Here is a 20,910-nt window from a genome sequence, read left to right as displayed (position 1 = left end):
CGCGTTTTTCTTCCTGCGAAAGGATCCAAACTTTACAGGGCCAAGTTCAAGCTCTGATTTCAAGATCCAAAGCCCCAGCCAGGATGGTTCTACAAGTTTTAGGTTCAATGTCTGCCACGGTTCTTTTAGTTCCTCTGGCAAGATTGCACATGAGGATTCTTCAGTGGCTATTGTCAACTCAATGGTCCTTTCAGGACCTTCCCTCAATCATCCCATCATGATTACAGAAACATGCAAACGGGACCTTCGCTGGTGGCTTCAGACATCCAATCTAAATCAAGGAAGTCCTTTTGTTATTCCCTCTCCAGTGGTCACCCTGACGACAGATGCCTCCCAGACAGGGTGGGGGCATTGTCTGGGCAGGTTAGTTCAGGGATCCTGGCTTCCAGGCGAAACTCTTCTCCACATCAATGTATTGGAGATGAGGGCGGTACTTCTATCCCTACAGGCCTTACACAGGTTTCTCCCTCAGGGCATAATCGCCATCCACACAGACAACATGTCGGTGGTCTGGTACCTAAACAAGCAAGGAGGGACCAGATCTTACCCCCTTTGCAGAGAGGCCATGAGGGTGTGGGAATGGGCGGTAGCTACCAGCCGTTTCTTGGTAGCGACCCACATTCGGGAAATCGAATATACTGGCAGACAGATTAAGCAGGACAATTCTCTCTCCTCACGAGTGGTCCTTAAACAAAACAGTAGCAGATCAGGTTTTCGGAGATGGGGGCGCCGTCATGCGAGCTATTTGCAACTCCACTAAACACCAAGTGCAAAAGGTTCTTCTCCTTGACTCCACATCAGGAGTACCAGCTATGGATGCTCTAGCACAACCTTGGCCAACAGGGCTACTTTATGCCTTTCCTCCGATTCCACTTCTCTCCAAAGTCATTCAAAAGCTTCTCAATTGGGGTCCGCGGTGATACTGATTGCCCCATACTGGCCTCGTCAGGTATGGTTTCCTTACCTGAAGAAACATGCGGTGGACGATCCGTGGACTTTAGACCTAATTCGGACCTGTTAATTCATCAGTCGGGACAACAGCATCAGTCCCTTCACTCCTTGAAGTTGACAGCTTGGCTCCTCCACTTCCGACTTTAGTCAGAAGTCACACATTAGACCCGGAAGTTATTCACATTTTATCTTCGCCCACAAACCCACCACTAAGAAATTGTACCTCAGTAAGTGGAAGAGGTTTGCTATCTGGGCTCAACTCAGGGCTTAGACCCTATCACTGCTCCTATCCCAGAGGTTTTGAAATTCTTAACATCCCTGTTTAATCAAGGATCTTCTGTCTCTACTATTAAAGTCCAACTAGCGGCTATCTCTAAATTTCACGAGTCCATGGATCCTCCATTGATGAGCAGCAGACTATGCAAAACTTTCATTAAAGGTGCGGGTCTGTTAAGACCCCAGTTTTTCATCCTCGCCTCCGTGGGATCTAGATTTAGTGCTTCGTGCATTGACATCTTCCCCTTTCGAACCGGCTGCTACATGTGAGTTAAAATATCTGTCTTGGAAAACTGCCTTCTTAGTTGCAATTACTTCTGCAAGAAGAGTTTCAGAGCTTCAAGCCCTGTCTATTAAACCACCGTACTTGATTTTCCACAAGGATAGAGTATCACTTAGGCCTAATCCATCCTTTGTCCCAAAGGTCTGTTCTAATCTCTGTCTCCAACAGTCTCTAGAGCTACCAGTTTTCTTCCCAAAATTCTCCAATGAAGCAGAATACATTCTCCATAAATTGGATGTTCACAGGCAATTGCGCTTCTATTTAGACAGGACTCAGCAACTTCGTAAGTCAGACCAGTTGTTTGTGTCCTTCTCAGACAATAAATTGGGTAAAACCATCACAAAAGCTACTATCTCCAAATGGATTAGAGATTGCATAACTCAGGCTTATTCTTCTTTGAATAAGCAACTTACAACATCTATCAAAGCTCACTCTACCAGAGCTATGGCTACTTCTATAGCTTTTCATTCCAAGCTCGCTATATCGGAGATTTGTGCTGCGGCTACTTGGTCCAATCCGCACACTTTCATTTCCCACTATAAATTGGATGTGGCATCTAAAGGGCGAGCATCATTTGGTTCCACGGTACTCAGGAGTGTTTTCCAGTGAGCCACCCAGGATTCAGGTGCAAGGGACGCTGTCCCATCAGTCAGAATGTAGGCGAGATAGGATCACATAACATCTTTTAGTTATGTACTCACCATAACTTCAGATGTTTGGGATCCATCTCCTACATTCCTAATACCCACCCTCCTTCCCCTGCCTTGGAGATCAGAAGAGATTGAGCGGTTTGAGTTCTACTGTTTTTATCTTGTTCATCTGACGATGTTATATAATCAGGCGTGCATGTGTGCATGTATGCGGACAAACTAGATCTGGGGGACTGGTAGTGGTGCATCCTGGGATATAGTAAGCTCAGCCAATAAGAGACTTCGCTCTTTGGCATAAGCGTGCCGAGTCGGAGCCGAGGGATCGGCTCCGAACCCATCAGTCAGAATGTAGGCGAGATGGATCCCAAACATCTGAAGTTATGGTGAGTACATAACTAAAAGTTATTGATGGTCAAGATCTTGAGGTATTTAGGGTTGGTAGTATGGGTGGTAATGGGGGGAGATGGATTGTTTCTGGTACTAGGTCTTGGTTTGGGGTTTGTCTCCTGCTAGGCATAGGCAGTTAAATGTGAATGAGAGCAGGGGTTTGGATTTGCTCCTAGAGTTTGGTGGGAGGTACAGTAGTGCTTTGGGAATATGATGTTTCATTGAGGAGGATAGGAGTTTTAGTTTAAAGCCGAGAAGTGGGTTTGGAAGCACTAGGGAGGAGGATATAGTGTGGAAATGAGATGTGGCAGAGTTGTGATGTGTGTTAGGGGAGATTTTGGGGTGGAGAGGGGATAGGAAAGAAGGGGGTAGTTTGTAAGAGGAATAAGAGGTAGCATGGTATACAGGTATTAGGAGTAGTATGCTAAGGGAAAGGATGACAATGGTTTGAAGAGACATGGTGTGGTTTTAGGTATAATGGGAATAGTTGGGGGTTAGGTGTTGAGGATGTAATAGGATTATTGGCGACAGTGTAGGAGGGAGGAGTATGGAAGTGTATATAGAGCTTTAAGGATTAGGGATGGGGGAGGGGTGCGAGAGTATTGGAGGATGGGATGAGAGGGGATAGTGAGGAGATGAGTGGATTGGGTGTATCAGGGGGAGGGGACTTGTAGCTAGAATAAGTGTAGAAGCACTGGGAGTGGGTGAGAATTGAGGGTAGGGTAGCGGAGTGAGCCCGCAGGGCGAACAGAGCGGGTAGAGCCAAGGAGAAGGAAGAAGGCAAGACTGTGAAGAACAATCAGTGGTTAGATAGGTAAGCTCAGAGGTAAGGAAAGTATGGAGAATGTAGCACTTGTTTACTGCAGTTGTTGTATGCATCACATAACACACGTCTCCAGCCAAATTCCTTGTAAGCATAACAGCATTTTTAACAGCAAACAGTTTTAGTAAAAGCAATCACTATGTCAGTTAGATCCCTAGACTACAAAAAGTTAGCTAAGTACTTCAGTTGAAAAACATAAACATGCCTGTTAAACCAGGTGCACCAGAAACATTTGAGAAGAGCTTAAACACTTGCAGGCACTGACTTGCAGGTGTGCACACTGAAAAGGGTCTGGGGAAGCTTCCTCACCACAAGCAGGCCAAAAGATAACTTTCCAAATGGCGCCGCTCAAGGAGACCCAGTATTATAGACTAGTTAATGTGCATGGGGGAGGAGGGAGATACAAAATGAGGGAAGGTATAACCAGAAAAAGCAGGTAGAGATCTGGCCCGCCCCCCTCATAGAAGACTGCAAAGAAAAGCAATCAGCATAAGAAGTGGAGGCCTTGGAGCTGTAATGCAAGTGTAAGCAAGGAAGAGGTATTAGCAGGAAATTAGGAGTGTAAGCAGTTAGTTGAAGAAACACTACTTTATGGCCTTGGTGTGCAACTAATACAAAGGAAGGTAAATCTATTTAGGGGACAGAATACACCAAGTAAATGGTACTTGCCTTACTTTACAAGTTTTCAGTGTGGAGGCAGAGCTATTTGGGACAAGATACAGCAAGTATATTAAGTTATGCCACCCAGTGGCAATAGACAAAGCTATAGTTGCCGGGAGGGGCCTTGCAGGTCTGCACGCCGGCCAAAACAATGTTTAAAAAATAACTAGTAAAGTTAACAAATGTGCTGTAAAGGGAAATGTAAATAACCAGTCACAATGTTTAAAACATAACTGTTAAGGACCACATCTGCTAATAACAAGAACTGTAAATATCCAGTCACCTATGCAAACTTGTCCGGTAGGTATCCTTATTAAAAAGTGTTATTCTTGGCTTGCAATAGCTGTAGGGAGAAACCGGACCGTAGCAGTGGTTTTATCTGGCAATGCTGCAGTTGCTGGGGAGAGAGGAACCCAAACTGCGATGATATAGGCAGACCAAGTGTGCTATTCAGACTTAACATCTCTAAAGCAAATTTCACACTCCTCAGAACTGAGGTGGAATCCTTCAAAGCCCCCAGGCCTGTGGAAAATACGGCCCAGACCGCAGAATCCTTTATAAATGCATTCTATGAACACCTTCAGGAATGCATGGATCATGCAATCCCAAATAAAACCAAGGCCCAATCCTCCAAAGGCAGACGTCCTGTCTGGTGGACCCCAGCCATAAACAAACTATACAATAGAAGGAGGAAGCTACTACATGATGGAGCAAAATCCCAAAAAGGGAAGGCATCTCTGATCAGTATTAGCAAAAAACTAAGGGCACTCATAAAATCGTCTAAGGCCAGCTTTGAGAGAAAAATTGCACAGGACACTAAGGATAATCACAAGGCTTTCTTTAGTTATGTTAGGAACCTGGGTGGGAATTCCCAGATATGCTCAGAATTAGTCCAAAATGACAAAAAATACACCGAACCCACAGACATTGTCAACATCCTAGCTGACCGGTTCAGCGCAAACTTCTCACCCCCCTCCCCACCAAAAGGGCAAATATCTATCCCAGCAGAATGCTGCCCCCCTGACATCTCAGATGTTCAGGTAAGAGCCGCCCTCTCCAAAGCAAAAAACACAGCATCAATGGGACCAAACGGTGTGCCGGGCTGCGTCCTACATGAACTCCAAGAAGAGCTAAACCCAAACATAAAACTACTGTTCAATCTCAGCCTTACTACAGGATATGTACCCAAAGAGTGGTGTACAGCAACAGTGATCCCTCTCCACAAAGGTGGTGCCTCAACGGACCCTGGAAACTATCGCCCCATAAGCCTGACTAGCTTGGTCTGCAAAGCTATGGAAAGGATCATCATGGACCTCATAAATAAAGATATTGGGGACCTACAGACACTGGATCCTACCCAGTTCGGCTTTGTTAAGGGAGATCCTGCCTCTTAAACCTGGTCGACTTCTTTGAAACAGTCACCAAGGCCACTGACTAAGGGAAGGTGGTCCACACAGCCTACCTGGACCTCGCAAAAGCCTTTGATACAATACCCCACTCGGGCATTATAGATAAGCTCACCAGCTTAAATATAAACCCCTATGTCACTAGATGGGTTGCAAACTGGCTCAAGGACAGAACCCACATGGTTAGAATTGCTGGAGCCATGTCAGACTCCAAACCAGTTACAAGTGGCGTCCCACAAGGCTCAGTCCTGGAACCTCTCTTGTTCGGTATATATTTCTCGGAGGTACAGGCCAACACAGGACAACTGTGGCTGACCAAGTTCGCAGATGACTGCAAACTGGGCGCCATAATCGACTCTCCAGCCGACACAAGCATCCTCCAAAAGGGCCTCATAGAAACAGACAACTGGTGCCAGAGCCATGGCCTCAAGCTAAACGCCTAAAAGTGTATAGTCATCCCCTTTGGCAAAAACAAAGTGCCCACAAATTACCACATAGGCGGTAATCCATTAAGTACAGAAGAAGTAATTAGGGACCTGGGGACCCAAGTTGATAGCAGTCTCTCATTTGACAACCACGTGGCCAAAGTGGTTAGAAAAACATTTTATATAGCCCACCTAATCATGAAGGGATTCGCATCTAGATTAGGGGAGGTCATGGTGCCTCTTTACTCATCCCTCATCAGGCCCATAATCGAGTACAATGCCCCTTTTGGGATGTACCTAACCAAACACCTGCAGCAACTGGAAAGACCCCAGACGTACCTCACCAAGAGGATCAAAGGGCTCAAACAGATGCCATATGCTGCCCAGTTAAAGAAACTCCAGCTCTACTCAGTGGCATACCGCCTTCTCAGAGGCGACCTGTGCCTGACGTATAAAGCCATGTCCAACCCGGAATTAAGGGACATGCTGCACCTCATAAAATCCAAATCCCATCGAGCTACATGCTCGAGAGACTTGAACCTCAGCACTGAAATAAACAGGACATGCTGGAGGGACAGATTCATAACCCAGAGGCTCCCTTCACTCTGGAATAAAATCCCAGTCCGGGTTAGGCAGAGTCCCTCATTGACTCTCTTCAAGAGGAATCTTGATGAGTGGATGGGAGATCGTAGGTTTACCCCAGGTATCACTTCTGTGTCACTGTTAGAGGCACAGTATACTAACCTCGAAAAAGGGCATAGCAAAATTAATTTAAAATGGGTGGCGAAAGCCAAACATACTCTGGCTAGGCTTATAAATGCCCTAGGCTCCTGTCGCCTGTAGTCTGATGTCAGGTCTTCAGTACTGTAAAGCAAGGCAGCCGACGTCATTACATCAGTCTTTCTTGCCGTGAAGCCCGTAGCAGAAGCAGTTTACACGAGTGACGGTCACTACCAGAAGTCAAATTTCAGCAGAAAACGTCTAAAGCTAAGTACCCCATTGGGGACCCTTTTTTCTTGCTCAAACCGATATCTGAAAAAGTTAACAATTGTCTTGCCTATGGAAAGCAGATCCCACACAAAGACTTTCATTCTTACAGCATCACTTATTTAGGCTCAGACCACGGCGTCCCTTGTTGCCTGTTCTATGCCCTCTTTAATGAGAGAACCATTTGTCATAGAGCTCTATTTGTAGAAAATTATTTTCATATTCCATTTTCGAATTCAGATATGGCATCCGTCAGTCAACAATCTGCCGACATTCTGAAAAAACGTAAAGATAGAGACAGGCCACACAAGGCTAAGCCTTCCGACGATGCTGCCATTAAGCAAGTTGTCAGTTCTCCGGAATTCAGTGAGGCACTTTCACAGCCCCAGATGCCTGACTCGCTTTCTACGCAGGTCTCTGCCGAGACCCTTTCAGAGTCCGGTGTGCCGCAGAAATCCACTTGTCTTCTGAGCCTTTTGGCTGTCTGTGCCTCGGTTGGGTCTGGAGCTGCGAAGCAGGCACTGGCTTCCGAGGAGGCCGTTCGCACTGCCGATTCCAGACAAAAACTGACATCCTCTCTCTCTACTACCATTTCTCAGACTGATTCTCTCAGGCCTAGATGCCAGGCAACTCCTAAGTAATCTGCTTCAAGCTATCATCTTGCTACTACTCCCCCACCTCAAGCTCAAATGCTTAAAATGGCTGAGGATCTCATCTCCTTTATCCGAGGTTCTCAGGCCCCCACTCCTAAAAGGAAAAGGCACCCTTCTCCAGAAATTATGGCAAACCAAGAGTCTGAGGAATCTGATTATTCTGCTTTTGAAGAGGAACAACAACCCTCAACTGTTTGAGGATTCAGATGCAGAGGAATCCATCCCTTCTGCCTCCCCTCCAGAGGACCTCTGCTTCGGGGAAACCCCTGGCCATTCCACCTATTCTACAAGTGGTGGATGATGTTTTCCATTAATCCAGCTTAGCCCCTGATGCTCTGCCTCCTGCTCCAGCTAAACCTGACAGGTACTACAGAGTACCAGATTCTCACAAATACCTGTACAGGAACCCTGCTGCAGACCCTGAGGTCATTGTACAGGGACCCAAAGGAGCTAAGATTAGTTCTGCCAAAAATCCTCTTCCTTCTGACAGACTCCAAACCTCTGGACAGATGGAGTAAGAAAGTATACACCTCTGCAACCTTGGCTATCAGAGCTCTCAACTGTTAGTTCCATATGTTAAAATATCAACAACACACTTTGGAACAATTAAAACAGAAAATTGCAACCTATCCTGATGGTGCCAACTCAAAAGAGCTGGCAGAATTACTACACTCTACTTGTAAAGTGGCTAAGCAGTCATTACAGTGTGGATATGACACTAGAAGCCTCTAGCAGGGCAGCAGTAACAGGATCTGTTGTTAGAAGACATGCATGGCTGAAGGAACAACCTCTCCCTGATCATGTCAAGCCTAAACCTATTGATGCACCCCTACATAAGGAATGCCTATTTGGGGAAAAAGCAGAAGAGGTGCTTAAAAAAATGGAAGACAAAGCAAAATCTATGCAAACAGTAAAAGATTTCTTTCAAGTTCAACCACTCAGATTCAGCGGGAACTTCCCCTCTAAGCACTGGGCCTTCCTGCATCCAGCAGACTGGGCCAAGGTAAGCCCCGTAGGGACAGGACTTCCAGGCCCCTATCCCAGGGCCAGCAAAGATGCAAGCAATGGACCACTTCCACCTTTAAGGCAGGGAGTTCTAAACCAAGCTTCTATGGAAAGCGCTCACAATGACTCTTCCCTCCCCCTCTCTGCCCTCCTTTCACTAATCTAAAACTAGGAGGAAGGCTCACCCTCTTAAAGGACAATTGGGTCTTTATAACCAAGGATTAATGAGTATTAAAAATCATTTCTCAGGGATACAGATTCTCCTTCAGCAAACTCCCTATTCCAAGAAGGTACTCAGATTCCCCCCCAAACCAGTGAACAGAGGCATTAAAACAGGTAAAAACACTAATATCCCAGGGGACAGTAAAAGCTGTCCCTCCGGATCAAGCAGGAAAAGGTTTTTACTCCAGACTATTCCTTGTTCCCAGAAAAGAAGGCACTTGGCACCCCATCCTGGATCCATCCAAACTGAACACCTCCTTGGTGGTCCCCAGATTCAGAATGCTAACCTTGCAGCAGCTCCTGCCTATGCAAACACAAAATGCCTGGCTGGTGACACTAGACCTAAAAGATGCTTACCTCCACATCCCCATCAGGGAATCTTGCAGAAAATTTCTGCGCTTCAGAGCAGGCAATCGGCACTTTCAGTTCTCTGCACTGCCCTTTGGCTTTTCTACTTCTCCCAGAGTATTCACCAAATGTATGGCCCTGGCTGTAGTATTTTGCAGACAGAGAAATATACAGATTTACCCTTACCTGGACGACTGACTCATTCAGGTGAACAGCACAGAAAAGTTGCTCCAGGACCTTCTCTTTGTCAAGAAACTCCTAACTTCCCTAGGGTTTACCACCAACGAGAAAAAAATCAAAGCAAACCCCTACCAGGAAAATTATTTTCCTGGGAGCTGTGCTAGACACAGCAACCCTAATGGCCTTCTTATCCCCAGAAAAGCAGAGCTTCCTGCCTCTTTACTTCACCCAGCTGGCTTCCAGAAGTCACCTCACTGAGAGGAAGTTCCTGTAAGTCCTGGGATACATGGCATCTTGCATCCTTCTCATCCCTCTCATCAGGCTTCACATGAGAAAACTTCATTGGTACTTAAAGATCTTTTGGTGTCAGCAGTGTCAGTCTCTAGAGACCACTGTCCCTCTAATCCCTTGCAAAAGGGACAAATTTCTCTAGTGGGCAGAGGCCTGTGCTATGAACAAGGGTCTTTCCTTCATCCTCCGCCTTTCCAGCCAGACCATCACCACCAACGCCTCAGACATAGCTTGGGGCACTCACCTAGCAGGCAGGTGTACCCAAGGCCTTAGGAATGCCCAGCAACTTCACTTGCACATCAGCTAGAAAGAAATGATGGCATTGCAAAATGCTCTGACCTCCTTCCAACCCATCTCAGACCAGAGGTGGTCCTTATAAAAACAGACAACACCACAGTAATGTGGTACATCAACAAGCAGGGGGGCACCCAATCTTACCCCCTATGCAGGTTAGCCACGAGTCTCTGGCTTACAGCCACCTCCATGGGGCTACACCTAATTGCCCAATACTTACCAGGGATAAACAACACACTGACAGACCACCTAGGCAGAAACTTACTGGACCCCCATGAATGGCAGCTCTACAGAGAAATCTTTCTGCAAATCACCCAGGAATGGGGGACCCCCAGAGGTGGACCTCTTTGCCTCGCACCTCAACCACCAGCTGCACAAGTTTTGTACCAGGGAGTATCACCTCCTAGCATGGAAGGTGGACGCCTTGACCTTTACCTGGAGCTCCCTCTTTGTGTAAACATACCCTCCTCTGCCCCTTATTCCAAAGGTTCTGATCAAAATAAGAGAGGAGAGACCAAAGGTCATGCTCATTGCTCCAGATTGGCCCAGACAGCATTGGTACCCCTTACTGCGCAGTCTGACCTTACAGCCCCCAAAGCTGTTTCCCCTAAGGTCAGACCTCTTGAGCCAGGAGAGAGGGAAGGTACTGCACCCAGACCTACAGACTCAAACTTTCAGCATGGCATATATTCTAAAAACTAACAAGAAGTCCCTGTTAAGCAAACAGGTCCTGGACATCATCACAGAGGCCAGAAGGCCCAGCACAAGAAAATCTTATGCAGGAAAATGGAAAAGATTCTGCTCCTGGAAACAATCAAAAGGGGGCAGTACCTCCCAACCCTCCATCCCTCTTATCCTGGATTACTTAGCAGAGTTGCTCAATAGTGGCCTCTCCTCTCCTTCTCCTCTATTAAAATCCATGTCTCAGCCATCTCTGCCCATTATGATTCAGACACACCCCTCTCCTCTCATCCTTTGATTAAGCAATTCCTCAGAGGGGCTTCTAATATCAAGCCTGCCAGAAGACGTCCTACTCCACCCTGGGACCTGAATTATGTGTTAGACAAGCTAACCTTACCTCCTTTCGAACCTGCCGCTTCACAGAATTGAAATACCTCTCCTGGAAGACTGCCTTCCTACTAGCTATCACCTCAGCCAGAAGGGTCTCGGAGCTTCAAGCTCTCATGGCTGTCGAGCCCTTCATAATTTTCCATGCAGACAGAGTCTCCCTGAGGACCAATCCCTCCCTTATGCCCAAGGTGGTATCTGATGTGACCCTTAACCAGGCCATACACCTTCCCAACCCTCAAAACAAGGGGGAAAGAATTCTACACTCACTAGACGTGCACAGACAACTCTGATAGTATCTGGACCATACTAAACCATTCAGAAAAACTGCCCAACTTCTTGTAAGCTTTGCCCCAGGGCCAGAAAGGAAGCCCATCTCCAAACAAACAATTTCCAAATGGATTTCTCACTGTATCCATTTTTCCTACAGACTACATGGGAAACCCATCCCTAAGTCTATCCGTACCCACTCCACTAGAGCAACCTCCACTTCCTTTTTCAGAGGAGTACCTACCAGGGACATCTTGGAAGCGGCCACCTGGATCTTTGTCCATAACTTTACAAAGCATTACCACCTACCTCTCTTTTTTGCGTCTGAAATTCTGCAGAGCCTCCTGACCCATACCTAGGACTTCACCTATCCTTCCACCCTTTACCTCAGCTTTGGGAATCCTCCCACAGGTGGTGATTGCAACAGTGAAACACGAAGAACATAGTACAGTTGTGTACACTTAACATAATTGTAGATGTTTGAGTGTATTCACTGTTGCAGTCTTGGTTTCCCTTCCTCCATCCCCCATTTAACTTCTTCCCCTAGGGGGCACAAGCTTCCCAAGTTGGCTCTTAGCCACCAGGACCACTTCTCTCTTTTCCCTTGTGCTTCTGATGGGTTAGGGCAAGAATAAGTGATGTAATTATGTCGGCTGCCTTGCTTTATAGTACTGACAACCTGACGTCAGACTACAGGTGACAGCAGCCGGTGCTCGAAAACATTGACTCTGGTATTCAGGCCGGCCGAGGGCTACCACAGCAGGGATAACCCACAGGTGATGACTGCAACAGTGAATACACTCTTAACATCTACATTTATGGTAAGTGTACACAACTGTACTTTCTGGTTTATCTCAACAGACGTCCCTGTGCAGGTGAACCAAGATGTTTATCACAAGGAATATTTGAGATACAAGAGATTCAGGAAAACATCACTATTATCTAGCTTCGACTTCCCTAGTAATTGTTTTGCACTTTGAACTGCACGTTCCTCCAAACCATTTGACTGCAGATATCTGGGCCACTTGTAACATGAGTAAAGTCTCACTGTTCAGCAAATCTTTTGAACTGTTGGCTTGTAAACTGTGTACCATTGTCAGAAATAACTTTGTGCAGGCTACCATGGACTGCAAAATGACTCTTCATCTTAATAATGACAGTACTGGATGTTAGATTAGGAAGTAGGTAAATCTCAAACCAATTTGAATAAGAGTCTACTAACATCAAGTAATGTTGACCATTCCACTCGAAAATGTTGGTAGCTACTGTCGACCAAGGTAGTTCAGGAATCTGGTTTAGTTGATAGTTGAAGTGGTTCCTTCTGTTGATGTGACTTAATACTGTTATGTACAGAACAAGATGATAGTACTCTGTGTCTTGTGACATAGAAAGCCAAAATACTAGTCCTGTCGCCCTTCTTTTGGTAGAGTCCGCTCCTGGGTGGCCACAGTGCAAGATAGTAATGCACTCTTGTTGCAAGGAACTTGGAACAATAACTTTCAGACCTTTCATAATAATATCATTGTCAAACAAAATCTCATCTCTGTATGGAAAGTAAGGTTGCACTGCTACTGGTCAGCAAGATTGTTTTGATGGCCATCCTTGTTTGATAAAGTGGTTGAGCTTCTGAAGAACTGGATCTGTGGATATATGATGTCCAAGCTCATCAAGACATGTGGAAGAAAATTTTCTCACTTCCATGACTTCAAAATCAAGTTTGTCATTCTAATGCTGTACAGTGGTATTTCTGGGTGATCTGAAAAAAGTATCAGCAAGATGGTGTGCCTTTCTTGTAGACAAGATTGAAATTATACTTTTGCAATTTCAACATCATGTGTTGCAGTCTGGCTGGAGCTGTAGACAGTGGCTTTCTCAAAATAGTGACCAGAGGTTGGTGGTCTGTTTCAGTCTGAACAGGTCTACCATAAATATAATCCTGGAACTTTGAACATGCAAACACAATTGTCAAGAGTTCTTTCTCTATCTGAGCATACTGTATTTCAGTTTGGGTAAGAGTTCTGGATGCCAAGGCAACAGGTTTGACCCTCTTGTTGAATGACTGCACCTAGACCAAATCTTGATGCAGCACAGGAAGGAGTAACTGGTTTGTGAACATCATAATATCTGAGAATCGGTGGACTGGCAATTCTCTGTTTCAGGACAGCAAATGCTTTCTGGTGCTGTTCCAGCCATGACCAGGATACATCTTTACATGTCCGCTCTAAGTGGCGCAGAAAGTTGGCTCAAGTCTGGAATAAACTTACCTAGCTAATTAACCATGCCGAGAAAACATTGTAGGGCTTGAACATTGTCTGGAGCTGGCATCCCGAGAATAGCTGTTTGCTTGGAAGGGTCTGGTCATATGCCTGAACTGGTAAGTAAATGGCCAACATAAGTGACTTCTCTTAGCTTGAATTTGCACTCCTGAGAATTTAGCTTAAGATTCACTTCATGTATTCTTTCTTGAACTTTCCTGAGGGGTGTCTCATGCTCAGCTTCACCAGTACCTGCTACTAGTATATCATGTGCTATAATAGCACACGGATACCCAGAAAAAAATTTGGTCCATTGCACACTGAAAGACTTCACTGGCAGAATTTATCCCAAATGGCATTCTCAAAAATCCGTACTTGTCAAACGGAGTACCGAAAGTGATTAGCAATGAAGATTATAGTTCAAGCAAAATTTGCCAAAATGAGCTCTTTGCATCCAAGACAGAAAAAAAAAACAGTGGCATTTGGCATAAGAGCAGGGACTTCCTCAAATGTATGCTTTGGATGATAAGGTATTTTCAGTCCCTTGTTCAAATCTTGTGGATCAGTACGTATTCTGATGTCATCTGAGCTTTTCTTGTATGCTACCACCATGGAGGATGCCCATTCAGTTGGTTCATTTACTGGACAAATCACACCTTGTTGCACCATTTTATCTAACTCGGCTTTGACTCTGCTCTGCATGGCTACTGGACCTTTCTGAGTTGGCCTGATAACTGGGCTGACATCTGGGTCTAACGTCATGGACAATACAACTGGAAGCTTGCCTAGTTTCTTTGAAGAGATCAGCGTAGGTAGAGATAATATACTCTGCGAAATTAGAGTAGTGGTCTTTTAAGCTAACATGCTTGGACTTCCTTATTAAATGCACTCCCATTTTCAAGCCGTCTCTGAGCCCTAATAATTACTGTACAATAATTGCACGTGTCTTTTGACCACATAAAGTAAGTTGTACCTTCTCCCAGCAGAGTAACATGAAAGCACTACTGAACTTCAGTCTGAATTTCTTCACCACCATAAGCAACAAGCTTTGCACACTTTGCCAAATCAGGCTTCTCACCAGTACATACTCTAGCAAATGTTTCAACTGACATAACATTGCACTTTGAACCCGTATCAACTTTGAGCTCTGTGGATTTTTCCATTTATCCGAACAGTACAAAGTACTTCATTCTTTGTTACAAATCTACTGCATTAACTGTTTCACTAAGCACTGACACACCATCAACATACAAAGTAGGGTCACAGCTTTCTAATTGATCAACTTATTTTTTGAAATGTTCCCTTTTAATAAAAGAACTTGTGCCTTCTGATTTACAAAACCTTATGAAATTATTTCACTTATTGCACTTGTGGCATTGTTGACCAAAATCTAAACACTTTTTTCTTTTAGATTCATGATTACTACCACAGTTTTGACAGTTAGCAATGAAACTGGTTGGAGGCCCTTGCTTTGAGTTTGCTGACTCACTCTTGTGCTTCACTGAGACTGTGCGAACTCTGGAATTTGCTAGAAAGCTCTGGGGTTTACCCGTGAGTATTGCAGGGGTTGCAATTGCTGCCATGTACTTGGGCCGGTTTCTTTTAACCAAGTGCTGCATACTATCAACATTAGCTGTAGAAGTTACTGGAAGCATACATTTCTTATTTGTAAGCATATTTGTGTGCTTTTGTGTGAGCTCATATATCTGACAAATCTCTGTGGCCTTATTCAAAGTTAAATCACTGTCATGAAGCAAAATCTTTCTCATAGTGTCATCTTTAGTACCACACACAAGTCTGTCTTTTATCAACTCGTCCCTTAAATCACCAAATCCGCACATTTTAGCTCTCCTCAAATCAGTTATATATGCTGTAGAAGTTTCACCAGGCTTTTGATCCCTTGTGTAAAATAAGTGCCTTTCCATTGTAATGTTCATTTGGGGGTTACACATTTCTTTAAATTTAAATTTTAAGCACTCTGGTCTTCCCTTGACTCAGCCGGTACAACTGTATGACGGTTCCCCCTCTCTTGCAGATACAGCGGATGCATACACAAATGAAAGCTCACTTTTGCTGACTTCTGACCCAGCTAAATTAAGCAGAATAAATGCCTTTGTACTGTCATCTTTATCAGAAAATGCAGCCTATATGAAAATATCGTACTCTTGATCAAACACTCTCCAATTCTCTGCAATATTAGTATCAAACACAAGTGGGCCTGGTTTTCAAAATCCATCTGCCATGTCAACAAAGTATGCTCAAACACTGTAAATATGGCCCTTGTAATTGTATACAAACAAGCTCCTGTGTCCGCTTGTAAGAACATTCAAATGCACAATAAACTTTTCAAAATACTGTACTTTGCAAAATGTGCTTTGAAATAGGTGTATTATGCGAAGTAAGTATACTGTAATATTGCCCAAACATGTTAACACTTCATACAGTTCTGATAGTTGGAGAGCTTTAATTAATACAAAAAAATATGTGCTGAGCAAAAAAAATACATCTCTTCTTTATTTCATTCATTTTATGCAGTTCTGTGTGTCGTAGTTTCAGACATTTAATTTATTTAAAATATCGTTTATAGCATTCTGTGTGCTTCGTTTCATATTTTGCAAATAAGAAATCATTTCAGCAATTTTAATATCTGAAATTCATTTCTGACCTGTTTTGCAAATTATACGCGCAGTAGGGATGATCCACTCCTGCATATTCCTCCAGTCTTAACTGAATGCCTCTCGGTCTTGAATCTGGAGAAACTGGATCCCACTCTGACACCATGTCATTCATCTTTCTCTACTATAGATGATGAGCAGGCAGGGTAGTTCATTATTATATGCTTTATTACATAAAAACACATCAAGATGGATAGCAGCATTACAACAAAATATAAACAAACTAATTAACTGACACACACACATGCATGCTTACATCTCAACAGCTTACTACAAAAATTAGTCAGGCTTGCATGTGCTCAGTATTTATACATTTGTGCAAGTCCCTGGAGAGCTTCTTAAAGGCATACATACATATTGATGTTCAAGATGAATGTTAGGGATGATGCATTATTGGTAGGGAAGGAGCTCAAGAGCTTGTTGGAGGCCATGAGCTAGTATAATGGCAGAGTCAGATCTGAGGATTGGATCTGATCCCATTAGTTGAGGAAGAATAACAATGGACATAGATTCATACTAAGCTAGCTACCCTTGTGAACCATTTTAAGCCTAACCAATTATCCCTTGTGAGACTCAAACCCTGCACCTTGTGTTTATAAGGCAAACCCCTTAACCATTAGGCCACACTCCCGCTGTCACTGATGGAATGTTATGCTAAGTACATAAATTCTTTTTTTTCTTACAGAAAATTTACAGAACTGTGCACAGACATGGATTAACTGATTTTTATTCTTTTTTTTATATATATATGTGTATGTATGTATATATATATATATATATATATATATATATATATATATATATATATAATCTTGTACATGTATATGCTCAGTTGTCTGGTTTCGTGCAGGTCTTGCAAGGGGAAGGTCTGATATTCCATCTAGGGATTGACCATGCTCTAATTATATTTTCCATTTTTGTTTAATAACTCTGCAAATTATCCTCTGTCCAGTGCATTAATCATATTTTTAACCAGCCTGTTTAAATCTAAGGTGACTAGCAATAAATAAAAATATGTAATTGTATTTGTTACTGTGGGTACTGTTGCATATATTTACACTTGCATGTGCATATCACATAATGTTTATATGTCTAAACAGTGCTCAAGTATGCACTCACTCTAGTTTGATAGTTAATGTATAGTTATTTTGTTAGTAAGATACTTTTAATACATTTTTTATATTTCATTTTAGAGCTGACGACTTGTCAAGTGACTTCAGCTTGCAAGGAATTCCTGTGCAGTCACTTCATGGTGACAGAGAACAGTATGATCGAGAGCAAGCCCTTGAGGATTTTAAAAAAGGTAACTTGAAAATGTACTTAATGTGATATTAGTGAAACAAAAACTTCAAAGATCAAAGCTTAATAAATACAGATATTTTACAGTTTTGAGTTTGGTGCGATAGTGCTGAGTGATCAAATTTTAAGGACCCTCCCTCATTGGAGGGTCTTTGATGCTTTCTTTTCTTTTCTCTGATTCCAGTTCAGTATTAATTTCCATTTTATCTTGAGCTTCTGCATCTACACATAGAGCATACATGCCATATGCCAGCGTACACTCTGATATCACAAGTTGCTTTAAGAGCACATCCCTAGTTCTTGTGCCCACCATTTTTTTTCTGCCTTTCACAAAGCTTGGATATCTACTCTGACTTGCATCTTTTTTTTCTGTATGCAGTTTGTCCATGTACCTGTCCGACTGTTAAGCCTCCCCCAGCTGGAAGGGAGCCCATTTGTTCACCCAATGGGGGCAAAAGATGTCTACAATGTCTGTCATTCAGGTAGCCATGAAGGCATGTGATATAGGTCCTAACCGCACCTCCCTTGGGTTCAGAAGGAGTGACTTGCATCATTGCAGGAGAATCTGGGCCCTTCCTATGTGAATGCACACTCCCATGGACCATTGATGAAAGCTGCTTACTACATGATTTGCTGGCTGAACACCCACCTTAGGGCTGTCTTTGCATTGCCATCCTTCCTTCCAGGAATTGTGGCTTTGTCTTTGGAAAGCCCCAGACCATCGCCCAAAAGGACAGGCACACCCATCCTCTCCATACTAGCTCTACCAAACATTTAAGCCACTAACTCTGCTAAGGTCTCATGAGTTGCAGTTAGACATTTATCCCTGTATAACAAGAGAGCTAGCTTACTTCCATTGTTGTAAAGTTACTGAGTTAAGTGCCTAAAGCAAATTGTTTTTTGTCCTTTTGGCTAAAAGCTAAGACATGTACTAGTATTATCTTGGCTGCCTGGGGAAAGTGCATTTTTATAAAGCACCTTCATAAAAGCTGGGTACCTGCAGATGTCAGACAGAGAAATGTTTCATCTTTCTTCACTGCCAAGAGGGTAATGATGATAGAAAGCTCCTCACTTGGGATTCAGTTGTTTCTGTCATGAGAAACAAAGTCAGGCTTTTGTCTGTGTGATGGTCTTTTTTGTTCACTTCTGACATTTTGCCCTAGATTACAGTAGCTTAAACCCCTACTTGTTTTCCTGTCCAGTAGCCAAGGAACTCACAAGAGATGCTCCATTGGCTTCTTTTAGGGAAGTTGCATCCCTGGAGGTAGGCAGCATATTCCACATCCTTGTCCTGTGGCCAGAGTGCATTTATGACTAGCCTAATCCCAGGGAATTTTCCTTTCAGTGATCTACCTGGTCTTCTTGTACCAGGATTCACTTTTCATGTCTTTGAATTGATATTAATATTTGAAGTTTGAGCTGTCCACATAGGAGTGGGAATACAGATTTGGAAACATAACATGATACCAGATCCAAGCCTAGTGCAGGCTTCCCATATTCTCTACTCCCAGACTTAGGCTTGCATATTGGATTTCTAACAACCAAAATGTAGCAGTCACCTTTTGTATGTTCTTTCCCATGCACAGTGTTAATGTGCAAATTTATCTGTCCTCAAGCTGATGCGATCTGGGGCTCACAACCTTCTCATTGAGCTCGTAGAAAGATTTTTAGGGGCCTGATGGACTTTATTTTCAATAAATATAATGACAAAGTCTCCCCCAGCCAAAATGGCCAGTGCTATTGGAAAAACCTTGACACTAATGAACTCTCTAATAAATAGATCTATGAGGCTCTGGACATAGTCATACTCAAACACATCTTAGCGCTTTTAGGTTTTACACAACCTGTTGGTTTCTTCTTCTTTCGGCTTTTTCCTGGTTAGGGGTCGCCACAGTGGATCATCTGTCAGCTCATGATTGACAGTGGAGTTTTACGGTGTTGAGTTGCCAGCCCGGCGCCCAACCTTCCACAGAAGGCACACACAAGCAGACACTCACACCTAGGACCACTTTAGACTGTCCAATCCACCTACTGCATTTCTTTGGGATGTGGGAGGAAACCGGAGCATCTGGAGGAAACCCACGCGACCACAGGGAGGAGATGCAGACTCCGCACAGAAGGCGCCCTAGCCAAGAATCGAACCGGAGAACCTCTTGCTGTGAGGCGGCAACGCTAACCGCTGCACCACCATGACCGCCCCTAATTTCTCTAAATACCTGGATGTTTTACACGCTTTAACAGGACTGGACACATTTTGTAAGTCAAGGCATAATTAAAGGTGCTTTTTCTCTGTGACGCCCCACCACTGGACCAGTAATAATGGATCCTCAATCCTGACCACTAGCACCAGTGTGTACTACATTGGGAGGATGACAAGTACACACACACAGTATTTCCAGCACTCAGCATCAAGTGCAATTTCCTTTAAGAGCACAAAGAGACCACAGTCAGTCCAGGGCTGGTTTCTCCCTCTTTCTCCAGTTCCCCAGTAAGACTCCCCACTAGCACAGCTATAGAGTTGAGATCTCAAATGAGTGGCCAAGCCAAGACTTCCAGCACCCTCTCTGTCCAGCCAGTTCTTTGAGCCCCTGCCCAAGTAGCTGACACACACTCTTTGAGGTTTGATTTGTACGCACACATATCCTTGGCAAAGGCTGGGACAGGTTTACTAGTTATGCCCCTTCTACCCAGACTTTAAGGTAGTTATCACTGCCACCCACCACATCCTTATCAGCTACTTTAAGGCCCTTAACAATGGGTGTCCAAGTTTACTGTGTAATGTTACTGTTAATCCAAATGGTAGTTTGACCAAAAGCAAGGCTATTAGGAGTGGTCTACACAATGTAACCAAATAAATATGCAAGTACTCTCAGAACTTAAGTATGTCTCACAAATATCAGCCACAATGAAAGGTTTAACTATATATAATAACAAATATAAGAGCAAGAAAATAGTAAATAATAACTACATCAGAGTACAGAATCAAAGGAAATATTTAAAACATTGCAGGACAGTCTCAAATAAAGAAAATATCTAAGCTATACTTCACTATATTCCTGACTGTATCTAAGAGAAATTACTGTACCCTAGTTAACTTACAGAGCAACGAGGCAGATGTGGTGAGTGGATGTTCTTGTCAGGTCAAAGACAAAATACAAAATGCTCTGTCTCTCTCTCTCTCTCTCTCTCTCTCTCTCAGAATTTTCTTAAATCAATATTTCAAATGTTACTGCTGGGATAGCTTGCAGAATGACATTAATTCTTGTCATCTGACTCTATCCCAGGTGAAAATCCCCACTGATGCAGCTGGTAGCATTCCATATCTACCTGTGAAAATACACAAACAAGGACCCATCCTAGATCTAAGGCAGCTCCTGAAAGTCATAAAGCAGTAAATACTTCCAAGACAGTATAATAAATAGACATTGTGTCTGCCACTGCACTGAAACTGAAAGACCACATCCCTTTATTACGTGGTCATACAGTAATTTAAATTTTCAGC

At 43.6% G+C, this 20,910-nt stretch overlaps 1 protein-coding gene across 1 annotated transcript in view; it reads left to right on the top strand.

The window, feature by feature from the left end:
* LOC122814914 (probable ATP-dependent RNA helicase DDX43) overlaps nt 1–20,910 on the top strand; it is a 1,494,383-nt gene that overhangs the window by 1,038,063 nt on the left and 435,410 nt on the right. The window contains exon 11 of the mRNA XM_044087182.1: nt 17,303–17,412. Coding sequence (XP_043943117.1) covers nt 17,303–17,412 — 110 coding nt within the window. The remainder of the gene's footprint in view (nt 1–17,302; nt 17,413–20,910) is intronic.

The sequence above is a fragment of the Protopterus annectens genome, chromosome 1.part1, assembly GCF_019279795.1.
Source record: "Protopterus annectens isolate FY-2018-M chromosome 1.part1, PAN1.0, whole genome shotgun sequence".
Lineage (NCBI taxonomy): Eukaryota > Metazoa > Chordata > Ceratodontiformes > Protopteridae > Protopterus > Protopterus annectens.
Note: the sequence above shows the minus strand (reverse complement) of the source record. Positions and strands in the feature narration are given on the sequence as shown.